The 19760-nt window shown below is 34.9% G+C and overlaps 1 protein-coding gene across 1 annotated transcript in view; it reads right to left on the minus strand.

Annotated features, from left to right (window-relative positions):
• Positions 1-19760, minus strand: part of ROBO1 (roundabout guidance receptor 1) — a 424735-nt gene that overhangs the window by 98384 nt on the left and 306591 nt on the right. The window contains exons 4-6 of the mRNA XM_090275922.1: positions 17895-18015; positions 17165-17303; positions 15033-15160 (exon numbers count right to left, since the gene is read on the minus strand). Of these exons, the coding sequence (XP_090132048.1) occupies positions 15033-15160; positions 17165-17303; positions 17895-18015 (388 nt within the window). The remainder of the gene's footprint in view (positions 1-15032; positions 15161-17164; positions 17304-17894; positions 18016-19760) is intronic.

Raw genomic sequence — 19760 nt, forward strand, 5'->3', positions numbered from 1 at the left:
AACCTCTCAACAAAATTGATATAGAAGTAACTACCTCAACTTGATAAAGGCTATATGTGACAAGTCCACAATTACCATCATACTCAATAATGAAAATCTGAAAGCTTTTTCTCTATTTTCAGGAATAAGACCAGAATTCCAACTCTAACTACTATCACTGAGTGTGGTATTGGAAGTACTAGCCATAGTAATTCAAACCAAAAAATTAAAATAAAATAAAAAAGAAAAGGCATCCAAATTGGCAAAAAAGTAACACTGTCACTATTTACAGATGACATGATAGTATATATAGAAAACCCTAAAGAAACCACCAAAAATCAATATAATAAAAATTGTAATAAAGTAGCAGGATACAAAATCAATATGCAGGAATATGTCATGTTCCTATACATTCATATCAAACAACCAGAAAAAATTAAGACAACAGTTCCATTTTCAAATGTATCAAAAATAAATAAATTTAACCAAGGAGTTGAAAGACCTGTACTCTGGAAACAGTAGGACATTGAAGAAACAAACTGAAAAGGCCACACATGAATACAGTGCTGATGGACTGGAAGGATTTATATTGTTAAAATAAACATGCTACCCAAAGAAATCCACAGATTCAATGCAATCTCTATCAAAATACCAATGCCATTCTTCTCAGAACTAGAACAAATGATCCTAAAATGTATAAGGAAAAAGAAGAGCCCAAAAATTCATAGTAATCTTGAAAAAGTGGAACAACATTTTAGGTATCATGCTCGTAATTTTGAACTATACTACAAAGCTACAAAATCAAAACATTGTCATACTAGTGCCAAAGCAGACACATAGATCAATGGAACAAAATAGGGATCCCAGAAATAAACCCTCACTTATATGGTCATCTAATCTATGACAAAGGAGGCAAGAATATACAATGAGAGAAACAATAATCTCTTCTACAATTGGTGCTGGGAAAACTGGACAGATACATGCAAAAACTGAAATTGGACCACTCCCTTATATCACACACAAAAATAAAGTCAAAATGGATTAAAGACTTAAAAATAAAGCTGGAAACCATAAAACTCCTAGGAAAAATATAGGTATTAAACTATTTGACATTGGTCTGAGGAGTATCTTTTTTGGATCGGTCCCTTTGAACAAGGAACAAACAAAACAAAACAAAAACAGAGAAAAAAAAAAAAGGACTTCATCAAACTAAAGAGCTTCTACACATAAAAGAAATCAACAAAATAAACAAAGAACCCACTGAATGGGAGAATATATTTGCAACTGATATATCCAACAAAACGCTGATGTCCGAAACATAGGAGGAATTGATGCAACTCTCAAAACAACATAAGAATGAAATGATGCTCATTATCACTTAATCATCAGGGAAACGTAAATAAAAACCACAATGAGATTGCACCTCAAACCAGTCATAATAGCTACTATAAAAAAGTCAATAAATAACATGTTAGAAAGGATATGAAGAAAAGGAAATCCTCATGCATTGTCTGTAGGACTGCAAATTGCTGCAGTCACTATGCAAAACAGTATGGAGGTTTATCAAAAAACTAGAAATAGATCTGCTATATGGTCCAGCAATCCTACTTCTGGGTATTTATCTAAAGAAAATAAAAATGCTAATTTGGAAAGATTTATGAGCCCTTACGTTCATTACAATACCATTTACAATAACAAAGATATGAAAAGCGACCTAGGTGTTCATTGATAGATGGATGCATAAGATGTGATGATATGCACACACAACAACAACAACAGTAACAACAATGGAATATTATGCTGCAATAAAAAATAATAAAATCTTTCCATTTGCCACAATATGGACTGACCTAGAGGGTATTTCACTAAGTGAAGTAAGCCAAACAGAGAATGACAAATATGACAAATATATGATGTGGAATCAAAAACAAAACAAGCCAAACCAAACCAAAACATATTCATAGAAACAGAGACCAAAAGGATGGTTACCAGAGGAGACAGGAATGGAGAAAAGGTTGAAAAAGGTGAATGGGAATATAGTCAATAATGTTGTTGCAAGTTTGCAGAGTGACAGATGTTTACTAGAATTAAGAGGCATGCTGTCATTGTAAGGTATAAGAATGTCAAATCACACTAGAAACCAATATAAATAATAAAATATTGTATATCAACTTACCAATTATACTTAAATTTAAATAAATAATTTACAACTCAAATCAACAAAATGAAATGGCAACCTACTGAACAGGAGAAAATGTTTGCAAATCATACATTTAATAAGGGGTTAATATCCAAAATATATAAAGAACTCCTATAACTTAATAGCGAAAAAGCAAACAATATGATTAAAAAATGAGCAGAAGAGTTGAACACTTCCCTCATGAAGGCATATAGATGGCCAATAGATATATGAAAAGCTGCTTAACTTTACCAGCTATAAGAGAAATATAAATCAAAACTACAATGAGATGCCACCTCACAGCTGTTAGATTGGTAACTATCAAAAACAAAAGAAATAATAACTTGGAGATGTGGAGAAAAAGAAATCCTGTCCATGCTGGTGGGAATGTAAATTGGTGCAGCCACTATATAAAACAGTATGGAGATACCTCAAAGACAAAAAAAAATTGAACTGCCATGTGACCCAGCAATTCCACTTACGAGTATTTATCCAGAGAAAACAAAATGCTAATTTAAAAAGATAAACGCACCTCAATGTTTTCTGCAGCATTATTTACACTAGCTAAGGTATGAAAACAACTTAAGTGTCTATCGATGGTTGAATGGATAAAGAAATGTGGTATGTTTACATAATGGAATATTATTCATCCATCAGAAAAATAAGAGAATCCTGCCATTTGAAACAACATGAATGAAACTTGATGTCATTATGTTAAGTGAAATAAGTCAGACAGAGATAGAGAAATACCATATGGTCTCACTTACAATGTGAAGTCAAAAAACAAACAAACAAATAAACAAACTCATGGATACCCAGAAAATACTGGTGATTGCTTGAGCCAGAGGTGGAGTGAAGGTAAAATGAGGACAAGAGGAAAAGGTATAAACTTCCAGTTATAAAATAAATAAGTCATAAGGAGCAACTGTTGAGAAAAAGGAACACTCATACACTGTTGGTTGGAATGTAAATTGGTAGATCCACTAAGGAACACAGTATGAAAGCCTCTTTAAAAAGTATGAATAGTTACCATATGACCCAACAATATATATATAGTCCTGGCTGGTTTGGCTCAGTGGATTGAGCGTCGGCCTGCGAGCTAAGTGTCGCTGGTTCGATCTTCCAGTCAGGGCACATCAGAGAAGGAAAACTCTGACTCCAAAAAACCTCCGCTGCCTTGCAGCATACCTCTTCAGGGGAAAGGCTAGGGGAGTAAACCCTGACAGAAAATCCGGAGCCGGAGTCCCTAAGGCGGTTTGACGTTGTAGTCAACACCGGCAACTCCTGCGGCGCACCTGAAGCCAAGCTGTATTGACTCCGTCTTTCCCTTGGATCCTTCAGCTGCGAAGAGAGGGGGGGTCTGCTGCATGGGCAACAGCAGACCCTCCATATCACCCTGCCCAGGCTCTGTAGCTTCAGCTTCACTGGAGAGGACACTCCAGCGTCATCGCAAGATGTCGATTCAACACGGGAGGAGACAGATACCGTGTCACTCCCGAGTCGAACTGCACAGCCATTCTTGGCGGTGCAGATAGACTCTTAAGAAGCTACACCATCGTCTCTCGAGACGGACGGCGGCTGACAATGACGATATATATATATATATATATATATATATATATATATATATATATATATACACACACACACATATGCAGTGATACTACTTAGCCATAAGAAAGATGAAATACTGCCATTTGTGACAGCGTGGCTGGATCTTGAGAGTAACATGCTAAGTGAAGTAAGTCAGAAAGAAAAGAACAAGAACCATATAATTTCACTCACATGTGAGACATCTATGAAACAGAAAACAACAAGCAAACCCATAGACACAGACAACAGTGCTGTGGTCTCTAGAGGGTAAGGGGGTCGGGGGAGGATGAAGAAGGTAAAGGGGGTCAAATATATGGTGACAAAAGGGCACTAAACTTTGGGTGGTGAGCACATAATCCAATATACATTTTATTTCTATAGTATTAAAAACCCTTGAAAATTATATAATGTAATTAACTCATGTTATACCTCAGTAAACTTAATTTGAAAAAAAGGAAAGTTGCTAAGAGAGAAAATCTTGAAGTCCTTGTCACAGGAAAAAAACAATTTTTTTAACTATATATGGTGATGGATATTAACTAGACTTACTAAGGTGATCATTTTGCAATACATACAAATATTGAGTCATTATGTTGTACACCTAAAACTAATATGTTATATGTCAATTATACTTCAATAAAAGGGAACTTAACATTCATGTAGTAATACATTAAATTAACATGGATACATAATTATTCTGCTCCTATTTGGACAGTTTCCATGCAAATAAAAAGATTTGGGGGAAGAAATGACTCATGCTATATTTTATTTTCTGATACAAAAGCAATGTCAAAACAGCAAATATCATCTCTGAACAGTGATGTGCTGCAACCTTTTAGGACAACCAATGTAAATGTTGAATGTATGCAGTCAAATATCAGCATACATGTTCACAGTTTGTTAGATAATATAAAGACATATCTGATCTCAATGTTCTCATCTGTAAAACTAACCAAAGTAAATGATTTGTAAGCTCCACGCATGTCTAACATTCAAAATCTCAACACTCAAATGCAGAAATTATATAATTTAACATTTATTCCCAAGAATGCTAAATCAGGCATAATTTATTCATTATCAATTATATTTAGTAATTTAGTACATTTGGGAAAAACATCTGTATCACTGGCCCAAGAAAGCCTTACCCACTGTTACACAGATGAATAAATCAGAGCAAAGTGCAGAACATAATGGAAAGCCTGTGATGTGCTATTTACTAGTGCAGTGTAGTGTCATTATTTGTCACAGAATCATCTGTGTATCAATTATTTTTTTGTACCTGACTGTTCTACTTATCTCTTCAAATACTTGCTTGGCACACACATTAAGAGAGTGTTTCAGATTCTCCATAGGCAAGCCATGTGGTGAATGCTTTACCTTTTGAATGATTTTTAAGATTTATATCACTTTGTTTGAAATAACTGAAAGCAACCAAAACCATTTATGAGTAAATGAAAGAAATCTAAGAGAATGCCAGTACTTCAGTAGTCATTAGGGTTAAAATGGCTATTTCTGAAAGGCTAAAAGAACACAAGAAGTTCTTTACTTTGTCCTCCCTACAGGGAAAAAAAAATGGAAAAGAATTACAGGCCATAATGCTGCTGGGTCTCAATCAAATCAAATAGCATTAAAAAACAAACAGCAGGAGTGGAGCTCAGTGTTCTATTTATGACCCTGGATGAGAAGGTGAGGAGAGGGGGCCATTCTCACAAATCATTCTCTTGTTAAATTCTGCAGTGGGACTTCATTAACCCTCTTGGCTGATGGCATTTCACTTTCAGCCAGCTTACAAAGGGCTGAGCCTGGCAATACTGATGCTTTAAGTCTCTTCACACACTGACTTCTTGGGTTTTCTTTTTACAAACACAAATCTCTTTTTCTATTCAGCCCTTCAAATCATCTACTAATTTTAAAAATATCATTATTTTAACTATAAAATAAACAACGGCAAGAACAAATAAGAACAAATCACACGAAATCTACAACAAATCCTATAAAGGAGGCTTCTTGAATAAGATTTCCAAGTTTAGTATTAACAACAGCAATACATACACCAGGAGGTGGCAAATAAATATAACATTGTGATGTGTGTATTATAATATACGAATATATGATTATATATGAATATATATTATAAATGTATATAAAATTATATTAATATATAAACTATCATATATGTAGATATAAGTATACCCCCACCCCTAAAATACTATTTATTACAGTAGCACTGATCTTACTGGGCCTCTGTGGATTACTGCCATTATGTCATGATGAACCATTTCCCACAGAACCAGCCTACTCTATCTTGTCAGTGTGGCAAAAATGTCACATACATATCTAGGTTCTTAAAATCATCTAGAAAAGCTTTGGGGGGTCTTATAATACGTGTTTCATCAAAATGTTGATGAACTCACAATCCTTAAGTAGTATCTCACATTGTAGTAAACCTCGCTTGAACCTGCCAAAAGGCCCCTTGACACTGTTATTTTTGGCTTTGAATCAAATAACCACATTAATGGGCAGAAAACAATGTACTATTATACTGCCAGCTTTTCTGAAATCAGCAACTTTAGCAAACTGTTCCAACAAATGATTTAAATGAAGTCTACATCAAAGAAGGGAAATTCAGAACTGAAAGACCCAGCTTTTTCTCTCATTACTTCTTTCATGACTAGATATCATACGAGCTCTGAAAAGTCATATGACTCTTACACAAAGATCTCATATGCTGATGGGAAGCTGAGCATAGCACACCCTGTATATGGAAACCACACATTTATAAAATAGGCCTTCTTTCCCCCATGGTTTGTTTTTTTGAATGTAGGTTTATTAAATCTTATGTTCTAGTACTGACAATAAAAGCCACAGCAAGCTATATTATTTTATTTTTATTTAAATTTTAATTTTACATTCTGAAATAATTATATAGTGATTCATAAAAAAATAGAAAAAACCCACACACGCATGCAGCATGTTACATGGTAGAGGATTACCATATGGTTTAGTTATCTTCAAAGTTGTTACTTTACATCTTAGAAAATGGTCAAATGAACAGATGCTCATTCTTCTAATGAAATATGCCTTTCATCCATTTTCAAGACTATTAAAGTTTTAAGTTATATGGAAGTTATTACTGGGGACCATCTAGCCAAATTATTTTTATCTTCAGTTAATTCAATTGTTCTAATATATGAATTATATTTATTCAAGGAACAATGAAGGGTTTCCATATTATTGATTCTATCAGGAAACCTACCAGCATTGGGCATAGCAGGAGGGATAATAATTATGTTTAGAGATCAAAGGAAGTAATTTTAGCTAATTTAAAAAAAAATTCTTATTTGGGTCTTAAATGCATGTGTGCATGTGTATCATATATACATAATTAACAGAAACAAAAAGTATTTTTAACTGAATGCATACTTTGTGTAATATACTTCAATTATCTCCTGTTGCCTGAGGTGACTAGAATAAAAACTGACGTGTATTTACCATGGTTACAGAAGACTTGCTTAGTTGTTATTACAAAGAATTTATTGTATGTCTATGCAAAATAGTATGGAAGATGCACACAGGACTCAGACTTAATCCTTCCCTATAGCTCGTGACAAGCAGCAAAGAGCACTAAAGGTAATGATGTCCTCACTCTGACACACACAAAGACACCTCATTAAAGTGACCTCCTACTCCTACTTCTTCTTTATACCACCATTGCTTCTACTTTTATTAACATTTCAATACTTCAAATAATGTGTTAAACATTTCATATCTACGAGCTCATTTAATCCTCAAAACAATCTTATAAGCTAGACATTTTCACCCCATCTTATTGTTGAGAAAACTGAAAACCAGAAATAATTTGCATATTCAGCATTTGAATCCAAGTGTGCAAAAGACTATGCTATTGATTCAATTTTTAAAAATACTTGTTAACAGCAGCAGCAAGAGGAAAAATAAAGAAAACCTCTTTAAAACACTTTCCAAAGAAATATTAAGGAGTAATTTTCCAAGACATGTCTCAATATCAAGAAATCACAGAAATTATTCTTGCAAAAAAGTAAAACCAATTACAAACTCTACATTAATAAGCTATCCAAAAAACTAAATCTCTATGGACAAAGTAAATATTACTGGAAACCTGAAGGACTTCTAATTGTTTTGGAAGAAGTCGATGAGAAAAATAATTGCAACAACAACTGCTTTTGCATAAGCACTTTATAATCTATGAAACACTTTTATGAGCTACAATATTTTAATTATTTTGTATCAGTTCACTGATGTTTGATTTATATGAACATTCATTGTTTCTGGACAGATGAGAACACTGAAACTCAGGGCAGTTAAGTAACTTACCCAGGAGGAGCCCATAGGTGGTATGGGTAAGGGCAGCCCTTGATTCATACAGAAAATGACATAAAGGATGCACCTAAGAATGTTGTAAGCAAGGAGACTAAGAAGGCAAAGAAAACAAAGTGTGCCTGTAAAGAAGTCATAGTCAAGTTGGGGCAGAGAATGAAATGCAATAAGAGTGGCAATAATTTTCAATGGGGACACGAATGGAGAAATATGTAACACACACTGGTATGGGGACTGTCTGCAAAGCTGCTTCTTCTTCTTCTTCTTTAACTGATTTTTTTTTAAAATGGATTTTTAGAGAAAAAGAGAAAGAGAGCAAGCAAAACATAGATTTGTTGTTCCACTTAGTTATGCATTCACTGATTGACTCTTGTATGTGTCCTGACCGGGGATTGAACCTGCAACCTGAGTGTATCAGGATGATGCTCTGAGTGAGCTACCTGGAAGAACTTCTTGAAGGATTCTTACCTGACATGAGTCTCAGGATGGGGGTAATTAGCAAGTAGAAGATGGTCTGGGGCATTTTAGACCAAGGGACCAACAAAGAAAAGCCCAGAGGTAAGCCACACAGTCTGTGCACGGAAGAATTTATAAACAATATAGTGATCTTAGACGAAGGGAGGAGAAGCAAGAGAAAAGGCTAGGTGGCCAGGTACAGCACTATGAAGTATTTTGGATGTTATTCTGGAGAGATGAGAACCATGACAATTTGTATGGAAAAAATTAATGTAACTAGATCTGTGTTTTAGGTAGATGAACACGTTGTGTGGAGAATGGTTTCTATGGGTCAAGATGGGGGCAAGGAAACTGGTTAGAAGTTAACCATTTCACTGTCAGAGAGAGGCCTGGGTTAAAGCAATAATAAGGTGAGAGTTGAGAAATATTTAAAAGGCAAAAGAAATAGGATTTTGTGATGGCTTCCATACAACACGTAACAGAGTGAAGCATGACCCCACTACTACCCACTCTCTCTATTGGCTGATGCGGATCTGCAGGTTACCCTGCTTTCAACTGAATGTGGAAGATGTGAGCATTCAACCTCAGGTGCCTAGTCTTCTCTCATTTTCACTGCCTCACCATTATTTTCTGTGAATAATCACACTCCTCTTAGTAGAACCTTAAAAGCTTAGACAGATACCTGAGAGTTGCTTCTCGTTTCACTGAAAGTTCTAACTACTGTGCAATTCCGAGTTCATGGGCACATCACTAGGAGTCAGCAAAGTTTCTTGTTTGAAGCATGAGCTCCCTTGCAGCAAGGAGCGAGGGTCTAGAAAGCATCCCATTAGTAGCAATTTAAGTCAGCCAAAAGACAGAAGGTGTCCTTTTTTTCCCTACCATTGTGTCTCCCTGGTCTCATGTCAATCTCAGACTTGAAGGCTGAGCCTCCCAGAAGCTGTCACTGGCTAATCAATCCTAATGAGGAAGGGCTCTCTCCTTCACTGTACTGTGGACATAAATACTGATGGGAGGCATCAGACAAAAACAACTCTTCAGAACGGAAGAAAATGCTCATCCTTCAGATCATTCATTTTAACATGTATGCTAACAATATGACTTAAAAAGATAGCGACACCCCTCATGATATCATATTTTATAATTTTATAATTTAAAAATTAGAAGGTGATGGAATTGAGACAATAGAGTAATCTCACATCACGGGAAGAATGGACAAGGCCACAGGAGAAAAGAGCTGGGATTTTACGGAAATCCTACTTGTCTGGAAGCAGAGTGTCACCTGGTTCAGAGACCTTGTCTTTTAACAGCGTGGCCACTGAAAGGGCAGAAAAGCAACTGTTTCCTGAGCTACAAAGAATAACTGGTCCCTGGGAGAGGCCTGTGGACGAGTGCAGTGGAGTGTGAACTGAGATCTCAATGTCCAGCATCCAGGGTCTGACTGGCCCGTGTGCCGCGCTAAAGAGAAATGGGAGGACTAAATGTCTTTTAGTTCTTGTTGAAAGAGAGACAGACAAAAATGGGATTAGATTTTCTTAATGGTTCAACTCAGTGAAGATAATACGTGATTTTTGCTTGGGGAATGGCTGGTATATGGAAGTCCGTTTTCAGTTTGGTTTCTTGTGACAGACCCAGCGAAGGGAACATGATCACTCTGGTGATAGAGGGACACAAATTTACTCTGGAAATGAAATTTTAACAGTAATAAGAGCTGCTTTATCTGTAAAGTTGCAAAGAGAGTGGAAAGATTAATAATGCCATCTAGTTTGCTTTGTTTAAGCAACAGGTATCACTGAAGCAAAGAGTCATCAGAAATCTTAGAGGCAGATGGCAAACTCGGAAATGGGAGAATTTAGAGTTTGAACTGTATGTGGCTTTATCGTCTATCTTTCTTTTTTCTTCCTCAAAAATGGCATTATTTAGAAAAAACTGTTGACATTTTTATCATAAATAATTACTAATTTAAAGGGCTTGTTACTAATACTGTAGTAAATAAAATCATTTGTCTTTCTTTATTTTTCTTTTAATGGATTTCAAGTTGCATCCATTATGCTTCTCTTAAAGGCTACCTTCAGCCAAATACACACACACACATACACACTCTATGAATTGGTTTAAAAATAAAAACAAGTAAAAAATTAAGCTGGCTGTTACGTGATTCCAAGAAGAACCCTGAGGCCCACATGGCAAGAACTTAAGAAAGGTCTAATAGGTTTAGGTTAAGATAGTAAAATATAAAACAAATCTGCTACCATTCTTGGAACAGCAAGCAGATGCATACATTTAAACAGTTTAAATGGCACACTGTTTAAAAATCTGACAGGGATCTTCTATCCATATATTTTGTTCTAGTTAGATTTTATATTTTATAGGTATGTCACAACCTATAAAATAATTATAACTATCACAGATATCACAGTATGTATAATATTTTGTAAAAGGTGAAGCCATTATGCAATGTGAAACCCAAGCTCAGAGAATAATTCTTTCCTACCAAGACAAGACCCAGCAATCCTAACGCTTGTCAAAATGAGACACTGAAGTGCAAATATAACCATGTAATGAATCTAAATTGAGGTCACATGTATTTAAAAAGATATCTGATTTTGATTGTGTATTCTAAGTTCACAAAGAAAATTCTAGAGGAAGTATGTAGATGTTATACATATGGAGGAAAGATCAGGGCAGACACTAAGTATAAATACATCAACATTGATGGGTTAAATTTCTAAGTAATAAACCTTTGATTATTCCAGAAATTAACAGAATATCAAGTTCAGGTTAATTGAGTTTTCTGGTTAACCAGGAGCTAAACAGAAATACATTTTCTGTTGTAATCATTCCAAACAACATCACTTCATAATATTTTTACTAATCATGTAATAGACATTAATTGTTTTTCAATAGTTCAAATTACTACACAGGATTTGAGTCTCAATCTGACAGTTTCAATGATACACCAAAATTGACATGCCAATTTAAGGAACCTGGATTTTATTTTTATTGATTAAAAATTTACAGCGGCCTGGGTGTACATGTTTTTAATCAGAAGCCTCCTAGTAATGCCATAAATTACCTCTTTTTCAAGTAAAATAAAATCTATATTATATATAATGAATATTTTGAGTTAGCTCAGCAGCTTTTGCATTCTGCCTCCCAAGAGAAAGTAATCCAAACAATGTTACATGAGATATGCACGTGACTTAGGTTTTAGGGGTGAAGTAACAAGGTGTGACCTCATATTTTACGCATCATACCTTGGAGTACTTAAAAGAAGCTTCTAAGTAGTCATGAAGAAGAAGTTTTTGAAGACATTTGCTCATGGATAATCTTACTAGTCTTAGAATGAATTACCAGGAAACCCCCCACTTATAGAAAGAGAAGCTGAAATGCTGAGAATCCAAATAACTGGAAAACAGTAACTCTTAAAGACAAGAGATTCAGAATAGGGATCAAATACCCTCTGATGAATGTTTTTCCATAGCAATAACACCGCATTACACATTAAATGTAACAGTTTTTGAATCACTTCTATTCCCATCAGCTAACTCCACAGTGCAGGGATTCATGAACTTGCTTGTTTTAAAAAGTAATAAAAACAAATTTTGCACCCCAGTTCAGATCTGCCAAATCAGGTGATCCACAAGCATGCCAGATAATCTGTGTATGTTACAAGCTTCTGATAAGTTTAGGAAACTCTGTTCCCTTTCAACATAGACCACCAGGTAGCCATCATAGATGCAATCTATGCAAATTTGATCCAACTGAACCTACTCTTGGTGCTTAGGATCAAAGCCACCAGAAACCACTTGAATTTCTGCTAAGACATCCCTAAGATATTTCTACTGCTCAAGCACAAGGTTCAAGTCCATATTCATTTCACTTTGTAACAAATACTTATTAGATTAACTGCCTACTAGATGTCCAGCACCATGCTAAGCACTGTGAACAGCACACAAATAGAAGAAGAAAAAAAGAAAAACAAAACAAAACAAAACAAAACAAAAAAAAAAAAAAAAAAAAAAGAAAACACAAAGAAATACTTAGAGTTAAGGATAAAATATTAAAGGCAGGAATATTTAAGGAAATAGATACTGATAAGAGTATCTAGAAAAGCAGAATCAGGATTTCAAGAAAAAAATAGAAAAGATGTAATCTCAAATTAAGTTATTTTTCAAACGTTGAAACTAATCATGTCATTACTGAGGGTGAAAATCACAGTCACCTTTATTTAAGAGGCTTTTTCCCTATAACTTTGATCTGGAAGACATGGTTTTGTTGGCCAGCATCAATTCTCAAAATTAAATATTCACTGTATGAGAAGTGAGGAAAAGGAAGATTATTTCTAATCTCATACTGACTCCAATAGTCCATTCTAAAAATGAATCATAAGTAAAACACAGAAATCAACAACTATATTACTGATTTTCTTATTATATTGCTTCCTGCTATCAAATTTATTCATTTCTCATTAGTTTCCTCTGTAGTACCTATTATTTTTCTACATTCAATCTCAAATGAAGAAAAAAGATATAACTTCTCAAGTTTCCTTTAAAAAGTTTCCTGTTTTTTTTTTTTTTTTTTTTTCTTTTAACTACCTGCTACAGTCTGGAATCATGTTGCTTTCTCTGGTGTATTATGTATGTTATTTGAGCATGGTAAAAGTATTTTAACTTTAATATGCATATTTTAATATTTTAATTAAATATCTTCTCAACAATATACTAATCTCTTATGAGTTTATAGAAGACTTAATTCAGTTGAAATAAGAACAAAACTCCTCAAGTAGTTTCTGGATTTGATCACTCATACCCAATTCCCATTGAAATGAGAGTTTAGGGAGCAAGAATGCCAAATTTAAAACTTAAGGCTGAATTAGCTTTGAAATTGAGTTTTAAAATTGCAGGAAAAATAACAACAACAACAACTGTATTTTGATTTGAATGTCTACTGCAGACAAAGGAAAATGGCTATTCTTTATAAAAGCATCAGACTCCCAAGGTAAAGAACTGTAAAACATCAGGTGAAACACTACATCTCTTCTGACTAATGTGATAGGCAATCAACCTTCCTGTCACAATTGCCTGGAGAGCAACACACCTTTTCATGCCTTGGATTCAGCATGCACTACCTTCACTGCCTCTGGAGGGCTTTTGAACTTGGAGTTGACATCTCTTAAATGTATGCTTTCTCTAGATGTAAAGGGGTTTTCTTTTCTTACGATGTTAGCCTTACCTGAAGTTCAAGTCTAACTTAGATTAAAGGGAAGTAGTCTAGTTCTTAGAAATTCAATGTTTGTTCTTGATCCTTTCTGTTTTTATCTTTTGTTTTTATGAGGTTCAGCTAAAAACCCTAAAGTGGGACATAATGGCTTTAAAGACAAGAAGGAAATACTCTTTATTCTTTTTTTTCCTACTGTTAAAAAGCCCACAAGGCTCTTTGTAGAAAGCCCACAGTAGAAGCACTCCCTCAAAGCCACCTTTTTCTTCATAATAGCTTTAGGGGAAACAGTGTTCAGAAAAGATGACAACACCAAGTGTAGCTAATGTCAGACCAAGAAACAAGCTAAGTGGTGTATGGCCAAGATTCCTGTTTACTCTATATACTTATCAAAATAGAAATTTTTTTTTTTCACCAACAAAGTGTTTTTAAAAGATCATTGTCTCTCGGATGCCACAATAAATTATTTGTTCTTTCTAAAATGAAAAAACAAATGAGAGAAAATTCTCAGATGAGAAATAATTATTGATAAAGGAGAAAAGGGATTATGAGAATGAAGAACATCTGGATTAAAGAATACAATGAAGATGATAGTATCATTTCTGCACATCAGTTTAAGACATGACTCTGACATTCTAAAACTTATAGAATATGGCATCCATTTTTGGCTGATATTACAACAAATAATAAATATTATTCAAAATTAGCAGAGTGTGAATATAATTCATTCAATGAGTATTTACTGAGTGTGTGTTACATCACAGACACTGTGTGCATAGAAAAAGACCACAGAAGTCCCTACCCTGTGGATGGATCTTACATTCTAGGGCAAATAGAATCTTCTCATTTTTGTGTTACAGATTGCACAGATCCTTCAAAGTGCATGACCTGAAGGAATGGTAGATCTGTTTGCATTCAAAGACAAAGTTTTTGGCAAGAGTTGTCATTTAATTAAGAGATTAGAAGGGCTCTATGTTTGAAAACCTAGAGAGGACAGCACATTCTCCTCCTTCGCCTGACCAAGACAGAACTCTACATAATTTTTAAAATTTAATTCAATTTCCTGTAACAAATGCTTACAGAGTTTCATAGGCAAACATCAATTTCCTTAAAACATGTTTGAAATAAAATATTTCTAGCACTATTTAAAGCCTCTGATATAGACCATGGTAATAAATGATATTTTCTTCAACTGGTAACACTGTATTTCACATAATAAAACAACTACAATAAACTGTTCCCTACACCTTACCTTGGACCGTCAGAGTAGCTGATGCTTCAGCTTTTCCAACCATATTTTCTGCAATACAAGTATATGACCCCATGTCACCAGCTGTCACCTTCCGAATTTTCAAGGTATGATCGTCTCTGATTTCATATCTAGTGGCATAACAAAAGAAAGAGCAATTAAGTGACTTTCTATTTGAAAAGACCTCATCATTACAAATCAGACACATCTGGGCATCAAATCACTGCAACATTTGCTTCAGAAAATTTAAAGCAACAGGTAAAATGCTGTATTCCCCTAAGTCGGCACACAGATAGAAAAGAGCTTCTTTTTAAATTTATGTGGGCTAAAATACTGAACTATTTAAAAAATACTTTTGGGAAAAGTTGGAACTTGTTTGTTTATTATCTCAAGCTACTGTACCCACATTAAACTTATGAGATAGTGACTATTCAAATGTTATATGCCAGACATAAAGTGTTTTATAGATTTCATCTTAAAATTTTTTCATAATCATTGTATGAAGTATTACGCTCATCTCCATTTTGTAGATGAGAATCCAAGGCAGGGGAGGGTAAGGTAACAGGCTGGTGTTGGTCCTTAGCTAGTTCGGGGGAAGAGTTGATATCTGAACTCAGACAGTCTCATTCTAGGGTATACTTCCCTTGCCTCATCTTCTCTCCCCTTAAATGATGGGTTTCCCTTTAAGTTTCACTTTAAACAGTCTCTTACTCTTCATAATATCCCTGAGTCATATTATCTACTATAGTTTATATGTTGATTGACCACACAAATATTTTCAATGCCTATTTCATCAAAGCTCCAAATTCATAATCCCAACTGAATAATAATTAGACATCATATCCCACAGGCATCTAATATTTAATAATATTTAATGTTAAATAAAACTTTCTTTTCTTACCCTATCACATAAACAAGCTTCTCCTAACACAATCTACCAATCTTCCTTCACCAGCTCCTTATATCTAACAAGTCGTCCAATGCATCAATTTAGTTTCAGGAAGTTCTTGCCCCTATGGACTTCTGCCTCCCTCTCATCTCCCAGTTCAGGCAAATTCACATGACTTATGTGGACAACAATAATGGTGACCCAGACACTAGCCTCTCCCCACATGAGTGTAATATCCATAGTGTTAAACAAAATCATTGCCTCTAAAAAGTAATCCTGTTCATAGTATTCTCTCATAATTCATCTGTGTACATGTAATACGATTCAAAATTCTTTAGTCTATTCATACAAGCCTCTGATAATTTGGCCTCAGTATTTCTAACCTGATATTCATGACTTCTTGTCACATATCCTAGCCATGCTAAATGTTCCACCATTCAGAACATGGAATGTTCTTTCTTGGTTTTCCATGTGTCTTGTGATGTCTCTTTTCCTGGAATTCTCTTCTACTCTTTCTTACTTAACAGACTGATACATATATATTTTTCAAGGCCTTGCTACATGTCACTTCCGTTTGATAACTCTAATTTACTTCTCCTAAAGATCTACCTTTATGGGACCAAAGCCTTTGCTTCATTATGGTGTATCCATACATGTCCTCAGCTATGAGCTGTTGAGAGCACAAAGTATGTCTAAGCTACCCAATACCTAGCAGAGACTCACTGCAAGCTTACTGAGGGAAGACACAATGGTAATGAAAGCCTAAAGACAGTATCTCAAAGCTTCATATCACTGCCCCATTCCCTAAGGCTGGTAGTGCATCTCTACTCCTAGACAGTTGAAGGACTTGACAGATACCAAGAAACTCTGACTTCGTCTACTACTCCCTGGTGATGCTGTAGCCAAGGAAAAAGAAGCCTGCTTTTTAATTGGTTCATAGCTATATTATTAATGCTGTACCTTCCTTCCTTTCCTACCAACTTTCGTATAAGCAGTTGGTATTAGTTGCGGTCTGGTTGAACAGAAAAGAAACCTGGGCAGGCCAGGGTCATGACTGCATAGTTCTTATCTGAAATCCTCAGAGAAAGCATGGCAACCCGATTCAAATGATCTCTAGTGCTGTGTCTGGCCCCTGATTAGGAAGCTCAGAGTTGACTATTACAATGACACACATGTGAACCATGTTCTGATGAGAACCGTAAAAAGTCTGAGTGGACTAATCACATCATTAAATCCTGATCTATACCTGGATTTGGGCAGCTCTCCATCATCTTTCCTCCACCGCACCGTAGGCACGGGGTCACCTCGGGCCTCACATTTGAATTCCGCACTGTCATCCACAGTTACTGCCAAGTTGCTGGGTCTCTTCACAAATGATGGTCTCTCTAAAATTAGAAAAAGCCTTCTCAAAATAACAAATAAAGATAAACAAACTAAAAATTATTTTATATGTTCAGCCAGAGAAAATTTATAATTTAAAATCTTATTTAGAAAACTGGTCCAGCCCGTGGCCAGTGTGGCTCAGGGTGATCCCATAAACCAAAAGGTCGAGAGTTCCACCCCCGGTTCAGGGCACATGCTTAGGTTGTGCATACATTTGAGAAGCAGTAGATTGATGTTTCTCTCTCACATCAATGTTTTACTACCTCTTTCTCTCCCTCCCTTTCTCTCTAAAATCATTTAACATGTCCTCAGGTGAGGACATAAAAGGAAAAAAGAAAAAAGAGAGAACATTATTGCACAGTTTTTTCCACCTGGAAGCTCCTCCCTCAGTTTAGTGTTTCCTTCAGTTTTTCCCCCCATGACTTAGCTACTATGTCTCAGGCTGCTTTACTGATTTCTTCTCTCCTCTCCCCACCACCAAAATGTTGGTTAACATTCTTTAAAATGATCCTTTCTTTCTCCTTGTATAAAGATACTAAATAATAATAAGTGATGAGATTTACAGTGAGCCGATTAGATAAAATGGCACTTACCTAGGACAGTGAGCTCTGCTACTTCACTCTCACGCTCTCCAACCATGTTGGTACCAACACAAACATATTTTCCAGCATCACTTTTGCGGGTATAAGTAATCATGAGCTTTCCTCCTCGTATCTTAAAAAAAGAAAAAAGTTTCACATGTATACTATTAAAATCATTTAGCTATGTTTACATGACAGACCAATGTCTACTTTCTAAGCATACAAAGCATAATTATATCAAAAAGCTGATGTATAGTGTTTGTTATCTCTATAGGTAGCAAATTGAAACCAAATTCATTCCAAAGGTATGATATAAGAGAAGCAAAACGTTTCTATTTGCCTACATTTCTAGTAAAGTTATTATATTCTACATAACTAGGAATTTATACTTCTGAACCACCCAACTTCTTTCATATTATTTAGTTAAATGAAAACCAAAAAAAAAAAGCATGAATAATATGGGTTAGCAAGTGGAAAAAAAAGAAATGAGAAACATTAGTTAATATGTAAATCCATTTTAGTTGTAAGCAATTTTAAGAAAGTATATTCTAGTATTATAAGATGTGAAAATAAAAGTGTTTTTAGTTACTTAATTTGTCAGAATTGCTTTGAAGGAATATATCTTAATTGCCCAAACACTGAAGAACGTGGCATCTAAAACACATAGGCATTGCTGATGCCCAAGCAGGTTCTTGGGGACTTAGGAGGCGAAGACTGTAGAGATACCAATAAATCATCTGGAGATTCATTCTGGTACACTCTTGAACATTTAATTATTTGAAAAAGAATTAATTACAACTGTAAGCAGACTTCCAGCACAATAAGTAAGGTGAAGCTAACCATGAATTAAGACTGGGATGCGGAAACTGAACTATCTTTACTTAATTTAATATCCTCTTGGTGGGGAGTGGGGAGCTGAGTTCAATTACCCATGAATATCTATAATGCTCTGAACCTTAGCAAGGTTTTGTCAGGGCTAAATTCCAAATGTTTATTCATGGAGGTTTGACCTCAGAGTTATTCTGTGCTGTACATTAATTAAACAAAGAAGGAAAGAAAGAAAGATAAAAAAAAAAAAGTCCTTTATTACCTCTCTAACTTGAGACAAAACACTGAGCCTCATTCTATACCCCAGAATCTAACTTTAAAAGTCCTTGCATATTTAGGTGGCCAGTTCAATTCTGAAGGGATTGCACATTAATAAGTTATAGCTATAGCGAAGTAAAATAAATAAATAAATACATGCTCTATTCTTTTTGTTCTAAAAATTAAGTCAACAAGTTCTGTCTACAATAAAATGTAAGACTTAAAAATAATTTTAGCCCTGGCTGGCTGGCTCAGTTATTTGGAGTGTCGTCCCATACACCAAAAGATTGTGGGTTCGATCCCCAGTCAGGGAGCATACAGAAGGCAACTGATAGATGTTTTTTCTCTCTCACATAGATGTCTCTCTCTCACTTTCCCTATTTTCTTCTCTCTCTTTTCCTCTCTCTCTAAAATCAACAAATACATCCTTGTATGAGAATTAGAAAATAATAATAATTTTAAAAGATATTCAAATACATGGATAAGTCAAAGAATAAAATATAAATAACTTTCAACAATACAGATTTATTTTTATAGCTTCAGTAAAACATAATAATTTACTTCTACAAATCTTAAATACTTGAGAATGTAGATGTTTAAATCAACTTGCTTAGGCACATGTGGGACACCAATTAACATTATATATTATAGCTCAATGCTTTATATTTTGAAAGAATCTGTATAAATGCAGAAGAAGGGAAATTTAGTTAACAAGAGTTATGAGGAAACAGCCAGGAGATTCTCAGTCATGGAAAAGTTCCAACGTTGAGATGAATGGGACGAAACAATAAC

Source organism: Furipterus horrens, unplaced genomic scaffold (genome assembly GCF_987537825.1).
Source record: "Furipterus horrens unplaced genomic scaffold, mFurHor1.1.pri manual_scaffold_1, whole genome shotgun sequence".
NCBI classification, from domain to species: Eukaryota; Metazoa; Chordata; class Mammalia; order Chiroptera; family Furipteridae; genus Furipterus; species Furipterus horrens.